Source organism: Cyanistes caeruleus, chromosome 3 (assembly GCF_971803275.1).
Source record: "Cyanistes caeruleus chromosome 3, bCyaCae1.hap1.1, whole genome shotgun sequence".
Classification (NCBI taxonomy): domain Eukaryota; kingdom Metazoa; phylum Chordata; class Aves; order Passeriformes; family Paridae; genus Cyanistes; species Cyanistes caeruleus.
This window is the reverse complement of record NC_141703.1, coordinates 96,738,354-96,758,364: the sequence shown is the minus strand read 5'-3', so window position 1 is coordinate 96,758,364 and position 20,011 is coordinate 96,738,354. Positions and strand designations below refer to the sequence as shown.

Below are 20,011 nucleotides of genomic sequence, written 5' to 3'. Positions count from 1 at the left end.
TTGTAGTGTCTCCATTATCAAGCCCTGTTTTCACATTGCACATGACTGGTATTTGAAAAGTCCTTCAGTTATTAAATCTTTGCAGAATTCTCTAGCCTGACCCCACTCCTAACAGTGGAAGAGAAAATTGATACAGAATATAGTAATTTGTGAGAAGTGAAGAAACCAAATATTATTGTCTTCAGGCTTTGCTCTCTTTAAAAGAAGGATTCATTTTGAAATTAAAAAATGCATATTGCTGCATTTGCAACCAAAGGATGCTTACTGATTCAGTAGATCTTCAGACGTTTATATGAAATAAAAATTCAGTTTTTAATTTTTGTATCTTAGGTGCTCTGGGGTTGATTCAGACCATGTTGGTTCTTCAATAGATCTGTCATGTACAAAGATGTTTGGCAATCAGTCATAGATTCTGACTGACGAAATGGTACTTCAGAAATCAAGTTTGGGTCAAATCAAGGAATTTGATCTGTATGACATTAGTTTGACTTGGTGCAAGTCAAACAAGGTAGCACATTATAAGCTTGAATCATAAGAGAAACATCAGCTAGGAGGTATTGAGTATGTTGCAAGTAATATGGATGAGACCTACACTGTATGTTACGTAAAATGCAGTTGATATAACATAATTTAGTGTTAAAATATTATATTTTACCACAGTAGCCACTATATACTGAAGAGTCATCATCTTGGTTCACTTTTGTATAAAGCAGTGTTGTTTGATTTTAATTTTAGTAAGGTAAGATTTTTCTTATCAGCATGAAATCCCTTCTCTGCAGAGATAAAGATGTCTGCGCTCTGTTCCACAGATAAGGAAAAAAATTCCACCTCTAACCAGACCCAGGTTGCCAGAAAAAAGTATAATTTTAAACCCTAAAGCTTGGCTGCTGAGGCATTAAAACCATTGTTTCTGTATAATTTGGATGCTGTGAGTTTGAGTTGCAGCTCCACTGTGATCCCTTAGATATCTCCCCTGCTGGAATCCAGTGAGTCAAAGGGTCTCTGGAGCATGTCTCTATCAGGTCAGCTCTTCTGCTCCTCTGGACTGGCAGTGCAATTGTCCCTTTGCCACTACATCAGTCTTTGCTGTGACCAGAAGAAAGCCTTTGTTACTGCAAGAGGTGCAGACTGGTTTCTTTACAGTCTTATGGTGGCAAAAACCTAAAACAGGTGCTCAGATTGAACAGTTCTTTGGCTTCCATTAGAATTGTTCACCAAATTGCCAAACCTTGATGGTTTTATTTGTTTTGTTTTTTTTTTCAAATGAATAGGACTTAAATACCTTGTCTTAAACATATGAATGGAAACTAAGATGGAAATTTTTTTGACACTGCTCATCCTTCATATGGGGGAAAGAAGGGAATCATCCTAGGTGGAAAAATGCAGCGACACAAACTACTAGGTCTGAGTACATATTTCTTGAGGTGTCTTGGGAAAGCCCTCCCCAAGACAGGAATAGTACACTGCTGAAATGGATAGATATCTTCAGGCAAGTGAAGTGTCCAGGGAGGGAGAGTCATTGGCCCACCCCAGTGCTATCGTCTCTGCAGTGTAATTGTTGATAACCATTTCTGAAATCAGTGAGCTTTGTATGTCTGCCTCAAGAAGGCACTGAGATCTGGTATCACATAAGTATATCTGAGCAAAAATGGTGCAGTATGTGCTTTGCTGTTGTGTAAGTAAAAAATTAAGATGTGATTTATCATGGCTTTTTGAAGGACTTGAGATAATGATCTCACAGAGTAAGAATCAAAAGTAAAGAGAAAAAACATATCCTGCATATAAATTACCAGGAGTTTGTCATCTCTTGCTGTTTATACATGCTCTGATATATATTCAAGCACAGACAAGCTTTTAGTTGGTTTCAAGTTTCACCTTTGTCGTCAAATAAAAAGAAGCTGTCTCAGATGTTAAAATATTTTTTCTTATTTATACAAATGCAAACAAAAAATAATTTTACTTTTTCTCCGTTCCTTGTGATTTCATATAATGGAGCAAAAGTGTGCTGATGCACTACGTGACTGGTGCTGTTGTAAGAGGGAAGGAAGAGGCTTTGTGATTTAGGCAGAGCCATTTGGGTGCTGTTTTTATTGTGCCTGTACTGCCCACATCCTAGGGGCTGCTGGTTCTGTCCATGTCCTGTGCAGCTGTGCCCAGCAGGCAGTGCCTCTGCAGGTACAAACACATGCTGCCCTCCGGCAAGGAAGTGCCCCAGATGGCACCTCTGTGTCACTTCATCCCTTAATTCACTGCAGGGCTCCAGCCCCACAGACCCAGCAAAGCTCACTAGGTGAATTTGTACCTGAAGAGAGCCCCTGCAGCACAGCACATGAATGTGGGACACTGCCTGTGCCAGGCAAGGCAGAGCTCTGCTCAAACATGCACAGAGTCGTGTTCCCATCTGTCCCAAGGACAGAAAGCTTCTTGTTTAATCTTGGGTCTAGGGCAGACCCAGGAAACCACATGAAAAAAAAGCTGTTGCTTGCTCCTCTCCATCAGGCTTGAGTTCTGAGGAATAAAATAATAAAGAACACATGTGTGTAATTAAAATACAAAGGAAATAGGAAGGGGGATAGTAAGGAACTCTTGAGCATTGTAATTACAGACATCTGATTTTAGTGAAGGAATTAGAGGACTCTGAATGACTTAGCCCTATAGCCATTCTTAATCTTGAGGGAAGGGAGAGTGTATTCATTGGGGGTTGCTTTGTTTGTTTTAAATTACTTATGTTTTCACAGCAACTTTATCATCATTTTCTTGGTAGTAAAACCTATGGTAAATCTGCAACACAGTTTCCACAGAAATTTCTATTATAAAGTTCACAAATGTAGTTGAAATAATTACCACTTCAGTGCTAAATTCAGTGTTCTTTTAGGAAGACCCCAGGAAATATGTTTAGCTAAAATAAATATCTATCTTAATATTTCCATGTGGCAAGAAACTTATGAATAAGTTTGAATTTATTTAAAATATTGTCTTTAAACTGTCTATAAATTACATGATGGATAAGGATTTTAGTGTGGTATTCATTAAATTGCTTGAGTCATTTTTAAGTAGTACCTGAGATGGTTGAAGCTGAATGGACTTGACATACATAGGACACTTCTAACACATTAAAATAGTCAGTGGAATTCACCAGAGTACAAATCCTTCATCAGAAACTGCTCAGTCTCCTCTATTTTGTATATTTCCTTGGGAAATTGCCCTTTTTTTACTGCAAGGAGTGTCAAGGAATCTCCAGGCATAAGCTCTCATAAAGTTTGCTTCTTCTTTCTTTTCTCCTTTCCTCACCATTTCCCACAGATTTTTCCATACAAAAGGCTTATTTGCATTTAAGGATTCTTTATATATACCAGATGGGATTTCTGTGCCAAAAGCTAAATAATTTTTGATTAACTGATACAAGCCTGGAAAACGTGATGAGATGATTGCAAAGAAGCTTTTTGTTTGTTTGTTTGTTTACAACAAGTTAGATTTTTGTTTATAATATGCTAGTGAAAGCAAATTTTAACTAGAGAGCATTTGGAAGGAGAATAAGTACAGTGAGAGAAAGCTGAAAAGAATAAAAAAAAATAAAACAATCATAGGAAAAAGGAGTAAATCTAGTTCTATGCCATGTTTATATTTCTGGAAACCTGGACTGAAACAGGTTTGTTGTCACATACAAAAATATAATTTTACGTTTTTGAGGTTTGGGAGCTTTTTGTTTTTCTTTGTTGGTTGGGTTTTTTTTAAAAATAAGCTATCTAATAAGTATAAGTTCTTGCTTCTGCAATGAGTAAATGAAATGGAGACATAAAAGGATAGTGCACAAGAAATTTATCCGAATATGCAGTTGTGAACTCAGATTTGTTTTGCTGCCAAAAACTGGTTTTATATTGATGGAGACTTATGATAAATATGTCCTCAGAAGTCCATGGAAACACGAACCACTGATTTGTATTTCTCTGTGTTTTCAGTTGAAGCTCAGTGTTTTTCTTGTGTCATACAGTGATTATTACACAATACATGGGATATGTGAAATACCTGAAGATTGATTAAATTTGAAGGATTTAATGTGATTTATTTTTTTTTTTCCCCCTCTTGTATCTGCAGAAGAAACCTTACAAAGCTGTCTCTCATCTTCAGCCACATGTTAGCAGAAATCAAGGCTATTTTTCCAAATGGACAATTCCAGGGTGATAACTTTCGCATCACCAAAGCCGATGCTGCAGATTTCTGGAGAAAATTCTTCGGAGATAAGTAAGTAACTTTTGTAAAATCCTCAATTCTTTCTAATCATAAGCATGAAAAAATGAACTTTTCATAAATACAAATAAGGGTTGGTGGGTGTTTTGAATATAATTTCTCATCCAAGTCTTTAAATTGGCTGAAATTCCTGAGTTCATTGTTAGTGTTTTTTTTTTTTATTTCAATGCTGTAACTTGCATAAAGGTAATTCTGTCAAGGCTACTTCAGTCTTACTGAAAGAAATTTTTGTTCTATTATAGGGTGAAGATAGTACATTGCTTTTACAAAGTATATGGCAAATCATGTCCTTTTATATATATATATATATTCTACAGAATAATTATATATATTCTACAAACAAAAACTCTAAAGTCTAAATTAGGAACTTGATATTAGTTTCATGGACCGTATGTTTCCTTATCTCACCTTTAACTTTCTAGCTACTACAGTATTTGGTGGAATGAAGTATGTGAAGTGTAGATACGTGATTTAATCCATATAGGAAATGCAATGGTGAAAAAGTAAAAGTAGGCATACGTGAGATTTTTGGTTTGTTTCTGGGAAAAAAAACCCATTTAGAATACACATGTAAGCTAATAAAAGATGTGAAGCTTGTTCACTTTCTCATGTGGAATTTTTGTAAATGAAACAGTGACATAAGAGGACTGCCAGAGGCAATAGATTGGTGTATTTTTCATTATAGCAGAGCAGTCATTATGGTCATCAGCTCTTGTATCTTGCACAATGTTGGCAGAACAATTTCTGGAACAATCTGTTGCATCTTCTGAGCATAAACAGCTCTTTAAAATAAGTCGTTTTTTATTTAGAATACCAGGTTGGCACTTTTGCAAATCAGTTCTGTTCAGTGTGAATTTACAAGTTTCACTTCCATGTTTTTTTTGTTAGTCTAAACACACTGTCAGCTTTCCTCTTTCTGGGTTCATGGTAGTGTTTTCTGGTAATTTCTTTCCCATGTAAGTAATGTTGGTGTGATGAAGTTGCTATATCAGTCCTCTGTTTTGTTAGAGAAAAGGAATTTAACCGTGTTCCGTGTTACCCGTTTTTACGTGAATATAATTTTCAAAATAACTTCAAAAGTTCAGTTAAAGTTTTCTGGGGGATTAACTTAAGTGACGTGTAGGGTTCTCTATCAGACAAGGTTTTTAAAAACATGTCAGTCAAGAAAAGAAAAACAGGATCTCTGATCAAATGACTAATGATCATGTTTGTTCAGTGTTGCTATTTTTTCTTCCTCTCTTTTTCCCCTTTTCTTAGGAACTCTCAGAATTTAAATTTTGTTGTGGTACTTTTTTTTTCCTTTTGGGCTCTGTCCTTAAATGACCTTTAGCAGATGTCTTGATGGCAAATTGTGTTTCTGTCATTGGGATTTACAGATCTCCTTCTCTGCATTCTGCTGTTTCTATCATTTCATCTGAACCAGTTTCCTCAGCTCCCCTATTCTCTGTGCTGTTCCTCTTTGGGGCTCTCAACTGACTTCTATTGTCTGTGTGAGATTCAAGAGATTTCCTTCAAGTTTCCTTCCATGGTCCTCCAATTTCCACTGGGAGATGACACAATAGATAGGTATTTGAGGTGTCAGACAGTGGGATACTGTAACATATTTATATGTTCTTATCAGAACAAGATTGGTAAGGAGAATCTTTTAACTGCATCACTCCATCTGAACAACTCAGCTCTACCCGTGTCTTTTTTTGTGCACACTTAACTCTTACCTCTTCTGGAGGTACTCATCTCCTGGAGCTCTTATTTCTAAAACCTTTCATGGCCTCAGTGCTGTTGCCATGCCTTTTCTAGGCTTTGGGGTTTTTTCTGCTTATGCAAATTTCTGCATAGAATGCAACTTAAAATATGAACCTTCAGTATAAACCCTCTGACCTCTGCTCTCCTCTGTGTACCTTGATAAGGTTTTTTTTTGTGTTTGGGTTTTTTTGTTTGATTGTTTTTCAGGGAGGGTGACTGGATGTTTGGGTTTTGTTGGCTTGTTGCCTAATACATTAATGCATCAAAAATACCTAGGAACCAAGGCAGTTTGGTGATATCCAGTTAAACATATGTATTTTTGGTTTGTAGTATAGGCTGAAAATTTTTTTGAGTTATTTCTGGTCAGGTGCTTTACTTTTAGACCAAGTAAATAAGCACTGTTACTGGTGTTCCCAGCTCTTCTCCAATAAAGTGAAGCTGGTTTTGCTGCCTGTCTTCTAAGCAAGGAGCAGTAGATCTCTGCTTGGCAGCCTTGCCATTATCTCAGGTTTAGTTAATTGTGCTTAAGTAACTATAAAACATGTAACAGCATATATGTCAAACAAACAGATGAGAAAAAAGTTTATTTGGCATTATTTTTAATCTCTTTGTTAAACAAAATGCCCGAAGCTTTTTAAACATTAATTATTTTCTAATCCTTTTAGAAATATATGGCAGGTATGCCTGTAAGCCACATCCTTTACAGTGGGCCTGTTGTGACAAATTAGTTTGTGAATATGCTGGTATCACTTCCTTAAAAGCAAAGCCTGCATAAAGGTTTTGCAAACAGCCCATGATATCTTTCTCTAACCTGGCCATCCAAAGGTAGGCCTCTAGGACTTTCTGAAAGCCCCAACTCTGCTTAGGCAGTGCAGTGAAGGATTACAGGGAGGAACTTGATTGTGTGTTCCCTGGCTGCATCTCTGTTTTACAGGGCAAGCCTGGACCCCTCACTTGTTTCTGAACAGCAGCCCTTACTTTGGGTCACTGACTAACGCTGCTCAAGATTACAGCATAAATAAAAAGTAAGTTGTGCTGGATCTTGGCTTCTGATGGTAAATTGTAGTACTAAAAATATTTCTATTGCAGTTTGTTCTGATTGGAAGGAGGGAGTTTGAAGTATTAGATGAACTTATAATTTTTTCAACATAGTATTATCATTAAAACTTTCCTGTTTCTAAGCATAATGAATTGGATGCTTTTTTTATAGAATCAAGCTTTTGCACTCATTTCTTTCTGAAATCAATGTTTTTAATTTTTTAATTTGAAATATTTTAAATATCAAGAAGACTATCACCAATAGTAATTTATATTTTTAAGTTGGCTTTCAGTTTTTGAAAACATGACCTACACTTCCTTTTAGAGAAAGCAACATGTTACGGTTTGCTGAGGACTGAAATCCAAAACACAGTTTTCATGAGTCCAGTTTGTACTTTAAAACAAAAAAGGAGCAATTTTTTTTCCCACTGCTTTTTTCCAGTGAATGGGGAACTTTTAATTTTGTTGGTTACATTTTTCCGTCTGCACACTTGCTGCAAAATTGTGCAACTGCAACTAAGTTAATTTATCCTGTTACTAATAAATTTCATAGTCTGCAGGCTTTCTTTTTTGTGTTTAGAGCTAGTCAGGTGTAAATTCATGTGGCTTCAAACTTAGGAGCAAAGTGAATGGCCAGGCTCTTTCTCACCTTGGAGCATACATTTAGCTGCTCATTGCATTTCTGTTGAAAATACTGTGTAGAACTCAGCAAGCAATTTGAATGCCTCCCTCATAGCAAAGTGCTGAGATAACCACATACTCTTGGCCTTCAAATACCTTCTTAGTTTTCACATTTCTGGTACACCCCTAAAAAACTTCTGGACTGTGGCAGTCTAGAATGGCTACAATGCCAGTAGTTGGAACAGCTTATCTGGGAGAGAATGCTACGTGAGAGCAGCAGATGTACCAATAATGGAAATCATCAGCCCTCACACAGGCAGAAAATGTATAAGGAGCACATAGAGCCTTTACAATTGTGAGTTTTTTCCAGTATTGCATGTTTCAGAGGAGAATGGGAAACCTTGGAAGTTCTAGGATATTTGGAAGGGATCTGGAGACACTAATGTGGGATTCAGGAGTGTATAGGGAGGATTGATAAACCAAAGTGGAAGATAATGAGATTGTGATTGTCTGGGTGGAAGGAGAAACGTGCTAATTGCCCTATGAAGAAGGAAAGAGTGGAGGTATTGATTTCTCTGCAAGGACGAAGTAAAACGTGTATCCAAATTACGGGGGGGTAGGTGAGGAGGTCAGCAGTGTTCAGTAGAAGGCCCAGGATTATTTTGGTGTATAGATTTTGTCAAGGAAGCTGTCAAAGAAAAGATATCAGGGAGATGGGGAATAGTTTAGTTTGGATTTGCTTTCTGAAAACAAATCAGGAATGGGTGAGAGCATTCCAAAGGCTAAATGCCTGGAATAGGTAGTCTCTGGTATTTTCACAGGCAATGTGGAAAAAGAGAGCCTCTTGAAGAATATAAAGGAGCTGACTGAAAAAGAACTAAGAAATAAATTGACGCAAGCTTTACCTATACCAAAAAAGAACTTGATAATGTCAAAAGCAGGAAAGTAGTGAAATTGAGATGTGATTTTCCTGAATTTGTAGTGATTGCTAGAGTACACTGATTGGAACAGGTGGTTTTAGTGGAGTGAATCTTCACCCCCAGTTGACCATCATAGTTGTGCTGAGGCAAGTGCTAGTTCCATGTACAGCTAGACAGGAATGTTCAGTGGAACTGTGAAATTGTAAGGCATGTAATCAGCAGTTATACTTGTTTACAGATACTTTAGTAACCCCCCCAGTGGGTTGTAAATCTGCATATAAAACACAATCTGATAGCATCTTCATTACCAGCATTTTATTACTGTATGCTGCTTGATGAGAATTTGCCTTGATTTCTCACTCATTTTAATAGCACGTTATATCTTCTATTGTTTTTGGTTTTTTTCTGAGTAGAACTGTGCAAAATGCCACAGGGAGCAATCCTGAATTGTGAAGGAGATCAGGCAAGATGACCTAACAGATCTTTCAGCTTCTTAATTTGGAAACTACAGAAGTCATGTAGGGCTTGGTAGCTATTGAAATTTGTTACACAAATTTGTGATTTGTGACAGTCTTCATGCTGCAGAATGAATCAGCAGCTAAATGTCAATATTCTTAGATTTTAATTTTTTCCTCAGTTCTGCCATTTATTTAACTTTTAAACTTTTTATTCTTTGTTGTGGAACTTTAAAAATGTTAAAGCATTTCTGTTATTGTTTTCAGGTAAATTGATTTCCCATCCACCTTTTAGTTGCTGAGGAAATAGAAATTCTTTCACTGTTGGGATCAAAGACAATACTATTTTAACACTCCTGTATTTTTTTCCAGATGAGGCCTGAAATGTATTTATTTTTTATTGGAATTTATGAAAAAATGTGGCTATTGATTTCTCTGTAGCAGTTAAATAGTGCATTTCAAATTGATATTCTAAACTTGGAGTAGCTGTGGTTCTGCTGTGGTCAGTGCTTTTTGGCTCAGGATAGAACAGACACGGCCTCAGTGGTTTGGGTTCACAGAAGCAGCAGTAAAACAGGCAGACCACAATGCACAACTTATCTGACAGTTAAATGTTGCCAAGTTCAAGAGACCTCAGATAAGCTAAGTTTTAACACCTTGTTAATCCCCTTAATTTATTACTTGATTTTCTGTTCTTGCTGCTGATAGTGCCCAAGAGCCCTATTACTGCCTGAACAGTGTAAAAATACAGACTGAAGAGTTGGTCCTGGCCCAGAGAGCTTCAAATCTGAGTATGAACTGAAGTGTAAAGGGAAGCCAAAGACAGAGATGAAAGTGGAAGAGGCAGTGATCCAAATGCCATTGCCTTCATCACTGTCAAGACAGGTGTTTTAGTAACAGGAACTTTTAAAGAGTTTAAAATGGGGCTTTTGGCTTATTGATAAACCTGTTTAAACTTGAGCTAGAGACAGAAGGTACTATTCTCTGGGTACTGGTGGGACAGGAATCTCTCTAGACCTGTTTCCTACAAATTCAAGATGAAAATGTTTGAATAAGACAACAGGTAACATTACAGAGAAGAGCAAGTCAGTAGAAAGTTGCAAGACAGGATTAGAAAATGGAAAAGAGCAGTCTTCACAGCTGTTCTGGGTATCTAAGAATAAAGTAAAATTGCATCTACAAAAGATAGAAGAAAGTTCTGATACTTTGCACACCAGATTGTGAGACAGGAGAACACATTCTCCATGGATAGACAGGAGAGGCAATGTTTTAAGTATAAAAGGATGTGCAAAAGTGTGAACATGCTTTGATTTTGTTGTTAGAGATCAGAGCTGAAAATGCAGAGAAATGAACAGAAACACAGAGTTCCTGTATCTCAAGGAACTTGCTGTCTCTCCAGCAATGTCCAGTTACACAGCTTTGGAAGTGGCTTTTTTTGGTGGTATATTTTCTCCATTTCATAAGGCTGATTTTCTCTCTTTTTCTGTTCTCAGTAGATTCATCTATATTTGTTCTCAATGATGTCACTATTTAGCAATTGTACTGGCATGATATGGCAGAATTCCTTTTTTCCCTTAGGACTGAATTTTTCAAGCCTTCTGTGTGTCATTTATTTGCTTTGCAGTTCAGAAGCAGTGGAAACATGTTGCCTCTCACTTAAAACTGAAGCAGCAGTCTTAAGAAAATGCTCTTTTCAGTGGTGATAAGTCAAAATCCACATTGCTCACTGCAGACTTACAAAGAATGTTGTTTCTATCTGGGTCAGTATTTGCTTGAATATTTTTGAGATTGCTCTGGAAACAGTATAAATGGCCTTTTCATGATGTGTTTTTTGGCAACATTTGAAAGAGTCTCTTGCAGAAAAAAAACCATTCACTGTAAGTGTAAGTTATACAGGTACATGTTTACCTCCCTAGACATTCTTGTGGTCTGATCTGGTTCAAATGGAAGCAGTGTCACTTGACATTGCAGGGTAGCTGCATCTCTGCAGTTTTACACAAGTGCTGTTCTCTTTGTGCTCAGGAAATGGATGCTTCATCTCCAGGTTTATATTAACGTCTTTTGCTTTTAATAATGTAGCAACATTTGGGGAGTTTAGAAAATCCCATGTACGCATGATGAGGGCAGGAGGGAAGAGAGAACCTAAATTCCTCTGCTAAATCACTTGGAAATCACATGCTAAACACTAATCCTTTCCCTTTAAGCATGTGGAAGTTGTGTGGGGGGTGTTTAAAACACTTTATTTCAGATTATAGAGTCATACTTCTCTTTGATGTGTGCCAACAATAGTAAATAGATACCATCCTATATAACAGTATTTTTAAAATCTTATGTTTCATATAGGACACTTTTGAATTCATAGTTTTTCAGATACACTTACTAAATCTACTATTGCAGAAGAAAGGGAATGAAGTAGTATCATTTAGAGAGACCTGTGGAGAAATGGCTTATTTTAGGGTTTTTGACAGGAGAAATGGCTTATTTTAGGGTTTTTGACAGGACTCTTTAAGAACACAATCCCAGGGTAAATACCATGATCCAGATAGTTTTGTTGATTTGAGAGATGCACAGAAAACCTCTTAAGGAAATATTTTTCAGGACCATTTCTTTTATTTTTGTTTTCTTTCCTTGAATTGGCATGAGCTTGCTTCTACTTTAATGATGAGAAAAGGCAGTACAAGGACATGTTGTGTATAAATCATTTCCTAAAAGATTGGCAGGTGGATATAAGGATTTCCTTGTAAAAGGTCCTTCTATTCTTTTACTGCTGTACATCTTGACTTTCTTCATATTTTTGTTTCCTTCTAATATTACCTCTCTGAAGATTTTTTTGAGCTGATAGTGTTGCAATAAATTAATGTGTAGCACAGTCAAGGTATGTACCTGTAATTCAGTCGTATTTTCTTCTTTCTTTTATTTTTTTTTTCTGAAGTGTATTATAAAAAAAGAAAGTGTTACCAAAGCTCTGGGTATATCTGTTTGTAATGTGTGCATATGCAGTAGTGCTGTAAACTTTGGGCATCAAGCCTTTGAGAGAAGTACAGTCACTGTTTAGTGCCACCCTCTCAGGTGAGAGACTCCCCAGAACATTGTTTCAGCTGGAGTCAAGTCATGGGCACTTCTTCTACAAGGGATAGCTTATGTAACTACAATTAAATACCTGAAATACTGAGACCTGCACTTCCTCAGCCTGATTCTGTAGACAGCTAATGTTACCAAGACATCAAATCACATCTTTCTGATGAGCTGAGGCAGAGCTGACTGACTCATCTCCTAGACAAGTGTCTACAGGTTCAGCCTAATAGCATGAGGCATGTGCAGAGTATCTGCCAGCCTCTAGTGCAAAGCATCATTAGGACATGATGCAACAAATATTACAAAGATCCCTGAAAATATTTATAGGAGATACCTTCTATGGTTCAGGAGCTGAATGTGGCAGGCAGTGGTTTCATTGCTAACAGGGTTTTGTTATTTTCTTTCTATAAGAACAGGTGTTTTATATATGTAAACATATGTATGTATTTAAATAACAGTCTAAACATTCTATTGATGAGGAAAGTCTGAATCTCCATCTTGGTCCTATACTTTTTTCCTTTCCACCATCCCTGCCACCAACCAAACTCAAATTAAAATAACTTTAAACTTGAGACTCATGAACAGATGCCTTCAAAGGCTGTGTATCCCCTGAAACACAAGAAAGCAAGAGCAGTGAAATGTTCATTCAAACAGAAACTCAACTTGTCCAGCCATCTCTGAAAGCTTCTTTCATGCTGAGTGAGCCCTCCCAGATCTCTGCAGAGGATGTGTTTCTCAGGGTGCCTGAAAGGTCACCAGGTTTCAGTGATGTAGGAGCAGGAGGAGAGGACATTGCAGAAACTTTCACCTTGTGAAGACCCAGTAACACCTGCATTTAGTGGGTGTGTGCAGTCTGCAAGGTCTTAAAGAGATCAGCATATGCGTGGATAAATTGGAGAGAGACACTGGGGAGAAATAATCCCTGGCTGATGCTGTTTCAAAGTATTTTGAAATGATAACTATAAAATAGCTGCTGAGAAATAGGAGTTAACAGGTTTCAACAACCAATTCACACCTTTATTTAAAGAAAGCAGAAGATAAAAGACCTATCCCAGGAAGCTGCAGAGAAAAAAAAAAACCTGCTGAATTTAGTGTATTTTAAATTTGGGCCACCACTATTTCAAGCACTTGTTCTTGGAGAAATCCCAAAAAATAACTTTAGTTGTTATTTCATTAGCTAATCACTCATTTTCCAGCATCTGGTTTCTGTCTTAGCCAAAATATAGCCAACAGAGCTCTGAAAACATATTTTCCTGAAGACTTCTGTTTTCTGTGTTGCTGGTGGAGTTTTGGGAATGCAGGTTGTTTGTGAATAGATAGCTAAAGATCCTATTTATTGATTGCATCTAAGGAACTGTCTTGTGCAAGGGATGAAAAACCTATTGTTAAGGTGTAGTATGACTGTCATCCTATCTGATAAACGCTCTATTGTTTTTTTTATTTTAGGGTTATTGTCTTTAAAAAACCTCAAAACAATAAAATTAACACCCTCTCCCCCCCTAAAAAAACAAACCAAAAAACCAACAAATAACAACCAAGCAAAAAGCTCACAAAACCCACAGTCAACCCTGAAACTTTTTTAAACCCATTTCAGCATGATCCCAGAGTGCTGTAACCATTTAGGGTGGTTTATAAAGAGAATCAGAAAAAAATTTGGAGCCATTGTTACAGGAGCTAAATAAGCAGTAGGCACTTGAGCCAAGACAACTTTAGCACCACAAAGGCACTGATTTTTCTAATTTTTTTTGTCTGAATTTAATACAATGTTTTATTCTCTCTTTGCCCTAATGAAAATTTGATGTGCATTCTTTCATAAATGGCATCTGATGTGGTATCTCTCTTCAGCTCTTTGTGGTTTCCTGTTTTTCATATACAGATGAAAGTATCTGCTGCGATCTATTAAACTTCCCATTTTGTCATTTATGACTTTCTCAATACAAGCCTGCATGTAACAAGTGAATTTCTTTGCACTTAGAAATGTAGTGAATATCTTATGCAACAGAAATACAGGAGTATATCTTTAGTGTTGTACTTCAGATTATTGCTTGTTTGAGTTTAGGATAACTGTGTAGTGTTTGTTACACAGGACCAACTTAATACATTTGTTCTCCCCTGCCCCGTGTAAGTTATTTGCATTTGTGCATGAGAAAATAGTTAGAAGAACTAAAGCAATTTGAACTAATAAAATTTACAGGAAATATTACTGAGTTTGTGAGGCTTGTGTTTTTTGTTGATTTAGCAGTTATTAACAAAATATTACTATGAATGTGTGAGATCTAGTCCTAAATAATTATGCATTTGGTATATTTTGGTTAATTAATTTTTTTAAAAAAATATCATATAATCTGATTTCAATGTGTGGGAGAACATTTTTAAGAGGTGTTATGGCTTAGCAAAATTTGGATTCGACCCCAGTGACACAAGAATTATTTCTGTTACTGAGAGTGATAAGATGAAGCACGTTCAAGTGATCAACCTCATCCCAGTTTCCAAATACAAGTATTTGGCTGGTGAAATAACTAACCTGCATTATCTTCAACTGTGGAAATAGAAACTGAATCTGACAGAACATGGCTTTGTGTGTTAGAAAAGATAATTCTAATTTCCTGTCTATTAAAGTTAATGTAGCTGTCATGGCTTATGACAGGGCTTGGACCATTCTTGGTGGTACGTGGTTGATTGCTGTCGTGTTACTTGACCACTGCTCATGAGCTTTAACTATAGCAAAAATCACATAATTGTAGATACTAAATTGATGCTTATCATACTGGAAAGGGAGATTTTGAAGAAAAGAGTTCTTAACAAGCATAGAGCTGGTCCTTTACATTGTCTCTGAAAGGATGTGAGATTGTTTGCAGCACCTGCTTGGTAGGGTACTTTGGTTTCTGCAGTGTTGTTTTTGTTGTACTCCTAAGGAAGCTTGAATATTTATCTTTGTGAAAGAAATGGCACTTCAGCTGTGTTTAAAGGAAGGTAAGACATTCTTGTATTTCCTTAGGCTGCTTTCAGAAAACTTAATTTGTAGGGTTTTACTTTCCTCTGTAGAGAAACCAAATTAATGTTGCACTTCACTCCTCTAAAAGTTCAGTTTTGATGTCTGAATGAGGTATCATATCTTAAATATGTTATTTCACTGAATTTATTCTTTCTGCCTGTTTAACAGAACTATAGTGCCATGGAAAGTGTTCAGGCAGTGCCTTCATGAAGTTCATCAGATTAGCTCTGGTTTGGAAGCAATGGCTCTTAAATCTACTATTGACTTGACCTGCAATGACTACATTTCAATTTTTGAATTTGATATCTTCACTAGATTATTTCAGGTAAGATTTGAAAATTTTAGATACTTATGTGAATTTTAGAAGCTTAGTGCTCTGAGGCAAGGAAGCAGATTTCTTTGAAAAAATGGAAGAACTAAAACATTATAATTTAGAAATAGAGTGCATTTCTTTTAGTCCATCAGTGGTGGTTGAGGCAGCAGCACACACATCTGAAAAACTGAAAGTGTACAGCAACACCTGCTTCGTTTCTGCATGTATCTAATTTTACTACAATAGCTTTGTGTTTGCTGCTTATTTTTCACTATTTTTAAATACATTCCTAGAAATGTAGATATCCATATAATCAGAGTTTTAGTTGTTTTTTTTGTGTTGTGCATTTGTAATCTACATATATGAGGTGTTTTACAAAAAACATAAAGACAGTTACATATTAATTTACTTTAGGCTAAATGTAGGCCTAACTTTTTTTCATGAACCTATTTTTGCCATTAATGCTTTATTGCTTATTCACAACAAGGAGCTATATTTGGGAATAGCATTAATTGTACTATTGTCAATATTTATAAAATTAACTATACCTATATGTTATGTGTCTATTTTAAACTTGTTTCTCTTCTACAGAACATATTTAAGGTATTTTAATCAATATGGAAGACTGTACTTGCATCCATATTAGATGTACTGTTTCTGAATTGATCACTTTGGATATTTCTTTTAAAAATATAAGAAACTGCTGAGATATACAACCATTTATTTGATAATTTATTTTCTTTACCATGTACAGTGGTAAACTAGTACAGAGCTACAAGTTGCACTAGGGAAGGTTTAGACTGGATATTAGAAAAAGCTTTTTCACTGAAAGGGTTTTCAAGCACTTAGGGACATGATTTAGTGGGAGTGCTGGGTTAACAGTTGGATTTGATGGTCTCAGAGGTCTTTTTGAGACCTATTTGAATATATAAATATTATATATAATACCATACAAACAATTATACTTATTATTTATAATAATGTGTTATATATTATTATATATACTACTGCATATGTAATATGCATCATATTATCATCATAACCTATGTATCATTATGAACACTTGGCAGTACTGGGTTAACAGCTGGACTTGATGATCTCAGAGGTCTTTTTTCAACCTATATGAATATGTCATTATTATTTGGCCTAATGGACATACGTTCAAAATACCAATTTTACATCAAACTGTGGGTTGATGTTTGTTCTGTTTTCCACATTGTCTTGTGCTAATTCTTGCTTAGATGTCCTAGTTTTGCTTTTGTGGGAAAGGGTGCCATCATGAAGCTGATAGTAAAATCTGGCAGGAGGGGATTAATGATTTTAGTATACAGAGTTTTGATTTTGAGTATCTCTTCTCCATTCTGAGTCAAAAGAGTGTCACAATTGCAAATGTTAATGGTGTCAGTAATCTCTTTTTAACTGAGCCACAAACATTGGCCACTTATTTTCTTTGTGAGGCCACTGCTGGTTGGATTCATTACTGTGCCTTGTGCTAGAAGAGGGGATCAGCAATATTTATACATGTAAAGAGAGATGACTGGTAAGGGTTAACTTTTAATTCAGCAAAGAAGCAGAGAGCTATGTTTTGACAAACAGATTGGGTGCAAAAGCTGTGTAACTGTTGAACTGAACTTGCACTGAACTTGGTCTGAGAACTTCTCCCAGAAGGTTACATTTTACTTCTCTAGTTTTTAAACAGCTTCTGTAGCTATGTGTGCATACACCCACGGAGAGAAAATCCCAGTTAAGTAATCAAAATACTGTTTTGCCGACTGTGGGTTATGTTACAGAAAAGCTGCATTTGTAATGCTATTTTTTCACACAAGCAAGCAAGACTAGGCTTTATGGAGATCCTTTGAAAGTGAAGTTGCTCCCCCTGCCTCCCCACTGTATGTATACACAACTTTAAGTGCTGTGCTCCCTGACCAGAGAGAAGCTTAGCACAGCAGAGTATCTGCATGCTCTGCAGAAACTTCAATCTGTTGCTGTTGACATGTCCTTTGGTGTGAAAATACTTCCACTGAAGAGAAAGGGTTAAAATCTTGTCCCATTTAGCACTTCTGCTCTGGTAAGACTCCGTGTACACAAGGCAAGCTATGGGTTCTTGCCTTTGAATGGTTTGGGTTGGAAGAGACCCTAAAGATCATCTCATTCCAACCCCCCCCTGCCATGGGTAGGGACACACTTCTACAAGACCAGAAGCTCCCTCCAGCCTGAACATTTTCAGGGATGGGTCATCAAATGAATGCCCCATACCAAAATGTTATGGATCAGCTTCCCTGAGCAACCTGTTCCGATGCCTTCATTTCACTTAGACTGAAGAATTTTTTCCAAGTATCCAGTTTAAACCTATAGTCTTTCAGTTTGAAACCATTCCCCCTTGTCCTATCACTCCAAGTCCTTTTGAAATTCTTCTCCAGCTCTCTTGTATACCCCTTCAGGTATTGGGATGCTGCACCAGGTTTCCAGGTTTTCAGAGCCTTCACTTCTCCAGGCTGAATAATAACAGCTCTCTCAGCCTGTCTTTATAGGTCAGGTGTTCCATCCACCTCATCAACTTGCTGTCCCTCCTCTGGACTTGCTCCAGCAGGTCTGTGTCCCTCCTGTGCTGGAGGCCCAAGAGCTGGATGTGGTTTTCCACGTGGGGTCTCACAAGAGCTGAGGAGAGTGAGAATCCCCTCCCTTGCCCTGCTGGCCACGCTGCTTTGGGCGCAGTGCAGGACACATTTGGCTTTTCGGGCTGTAAGTGCACTTTGCTGGGTTGTGTTCAGCCTCTCATCCAGCAGCACACCCAACTCCTGCTCATCAGGGCTGCTCTCAGTCCATTCTTCACATGCAGTGTTGAATCTAGGACTGGGATTTTTTTTTCTTTCCTCCTGGCTTTTGGACAAATTTAAACACTTCAGATTTCTTACACCCTCTGTGCTGAAACGTGTCTTCTTATTCCATGTGTCCAACTTGATGAGGCATTAATTTTAAAATACATAGGTATTCATCTGTGTTTAGTTAGTGGCTAGGGTTTGCCTGGAAAATGTAACACTCTCAAGAACTGTTAGGATAAAATGCTCAAGCATATCATACAGGCATTTCATCTCTGCCCCTTAGAAGTTCTTTTAAAGGGAATTTTCAGGGCACATAAGAGCACAAGCCTCTTGTCTTGTGTCACTTAACTTCACCTGCCTTGATCTTCTGAGAAATAGGTTAATGATCTGCAAAACATTCAGAGGCAGCTTCTTGACTTCCCAAATGCTGGAAATGGACATTTATATATCTAAATGAATCCATTACTTTAAAAAATCATTCTTTATTTACATTAATGGACTGTTCCATATTCTTTGAAGTGACAGCATATCAGGCATGTTTCACTGAATTTTCTGAAGCATTTGCTACTCAAGTTAGAAAATACTCAGGTGAAGTGCTGTCAATATTTGTTCTGTTTTCTGGCTGTAATACCATTATAGTGACTGAAGAAATCAAGATGTAGAGAATAAAAAAAGGAATGATAGCTCAAATTAGGAGCTTTATTACAATTCATTTGTCAGTGTTACTTAACATTAACTATGAAAGTGCTTCAGGACCTCTCAGGCTTAATTGTGTTTTTATTAAACCATCATGGAGTCATACTTTCTAGGTTTTAACTAAATAAGATGTTTAATATTTTATGTAGCTATGAATAGAAGGTCTCTTAAATTCAGGGTCTTCAAAATCCTTATCCAAAAAGCTGTGCTTGGTGTTCTTGGAATAATTCTTTCGAAGGAACACTTGTAGCAAAATTGGGTATTTAGGACAGTCCTTTGAATCATTTAGACCCAAGTGTTTTTCAGCTGAAGCTAAAACACTCTAGGTGACTGACATGCAGACTTGAGTTTTATTAGAAATACAGAGCTACGTGGCTTTGTCTCTTTACTTGTTTGTCTTCTCGTTGTAGCCGTGGGGCTCAATCTTAAGGAATTGGAACTTCCTCGCTGTGACACATCCTGGATATATGGCATTCCTGACGTATGATGAAGTGAAAGCAAGGCTGCAGAAATACAGCACTAAACCTGGGAGGTGAGAGGTTTCACTGCGGATTGCTTTCCAAATAAACTTGCTGTCTTGGAACCTACATAATTCTGCTAGGTTCATACTTCTATTTTGCATGTTTTTGCATTTTATTTAACACTTACTGAAGCACTGAAGAAGTGAAGCAAAAAAAATATCATATTAGCACACTGAAGTCTAAATATGTAAAAATAAACAGAGAGAAATTGAAAATAAATTGCTTTTCCTTTCTTCTTCTGAATCAGGTAAAACAAGCAATTCATTCTTGAAAAGCGTATTTTAAAATGTAATTTGATTTTCAAAATTTACATTGAATAAATGTACATTGAGTTTTCACTCAAAGCAAAAATCTTCTTAACATCTTTCATGGCAACATTCAAGCTATATAATCTGTGATTTTGTGTTCCTTTTGTGTTTTATATGTTTCTTTTTCCTTTGCCTGTGTCATTCTGTATCATAAACTCTTCACCTAGTAAAACAGTCAGATTAAAGAGCATGACATGTAGTTTATAAACACTTCCTTATGTGGTGCTATGCATAGTAAATCACTTAAACTGAGCTT

At 36.7% G+C, this 20,011-nt stretch overlaps 1 protein-coding gene across 3 annotated transcripts in view; it reads left to right on the top strand.

Moving 5' to 3' along the window:
- CBLB (Cbl proto-oncogene B) overlaps positions 1-20,011 on the top strand; it is a 126,640-nt gene that overhangs the window by 62,284 nt on the left and 44,345 nt on the right. For 2 of the 3 annotated variants that reach the window (XM_086883214.1, XM_086883213.1), the window contains exons 4-6: positions 4,096-4,242; positions 15,264-15,420; positions 19,337-19,458. In XM_086883214.1, coding sequence (XP_086739340.1) covers positions 4,096-4,242; positions 15,264-15,420; positions 19,337-19,458 — 426 coding nt within the window. Of the gene's footprint in view, positions 1-4,095; positions 4,243-6,925; positions 7,017-15,263; positions 15,421-19,336; positions 19,459-20,011 lie in introns of all 3 variants that reach the window. The other variant, XM_086883215.1, reaches the window with a different exon arrangement.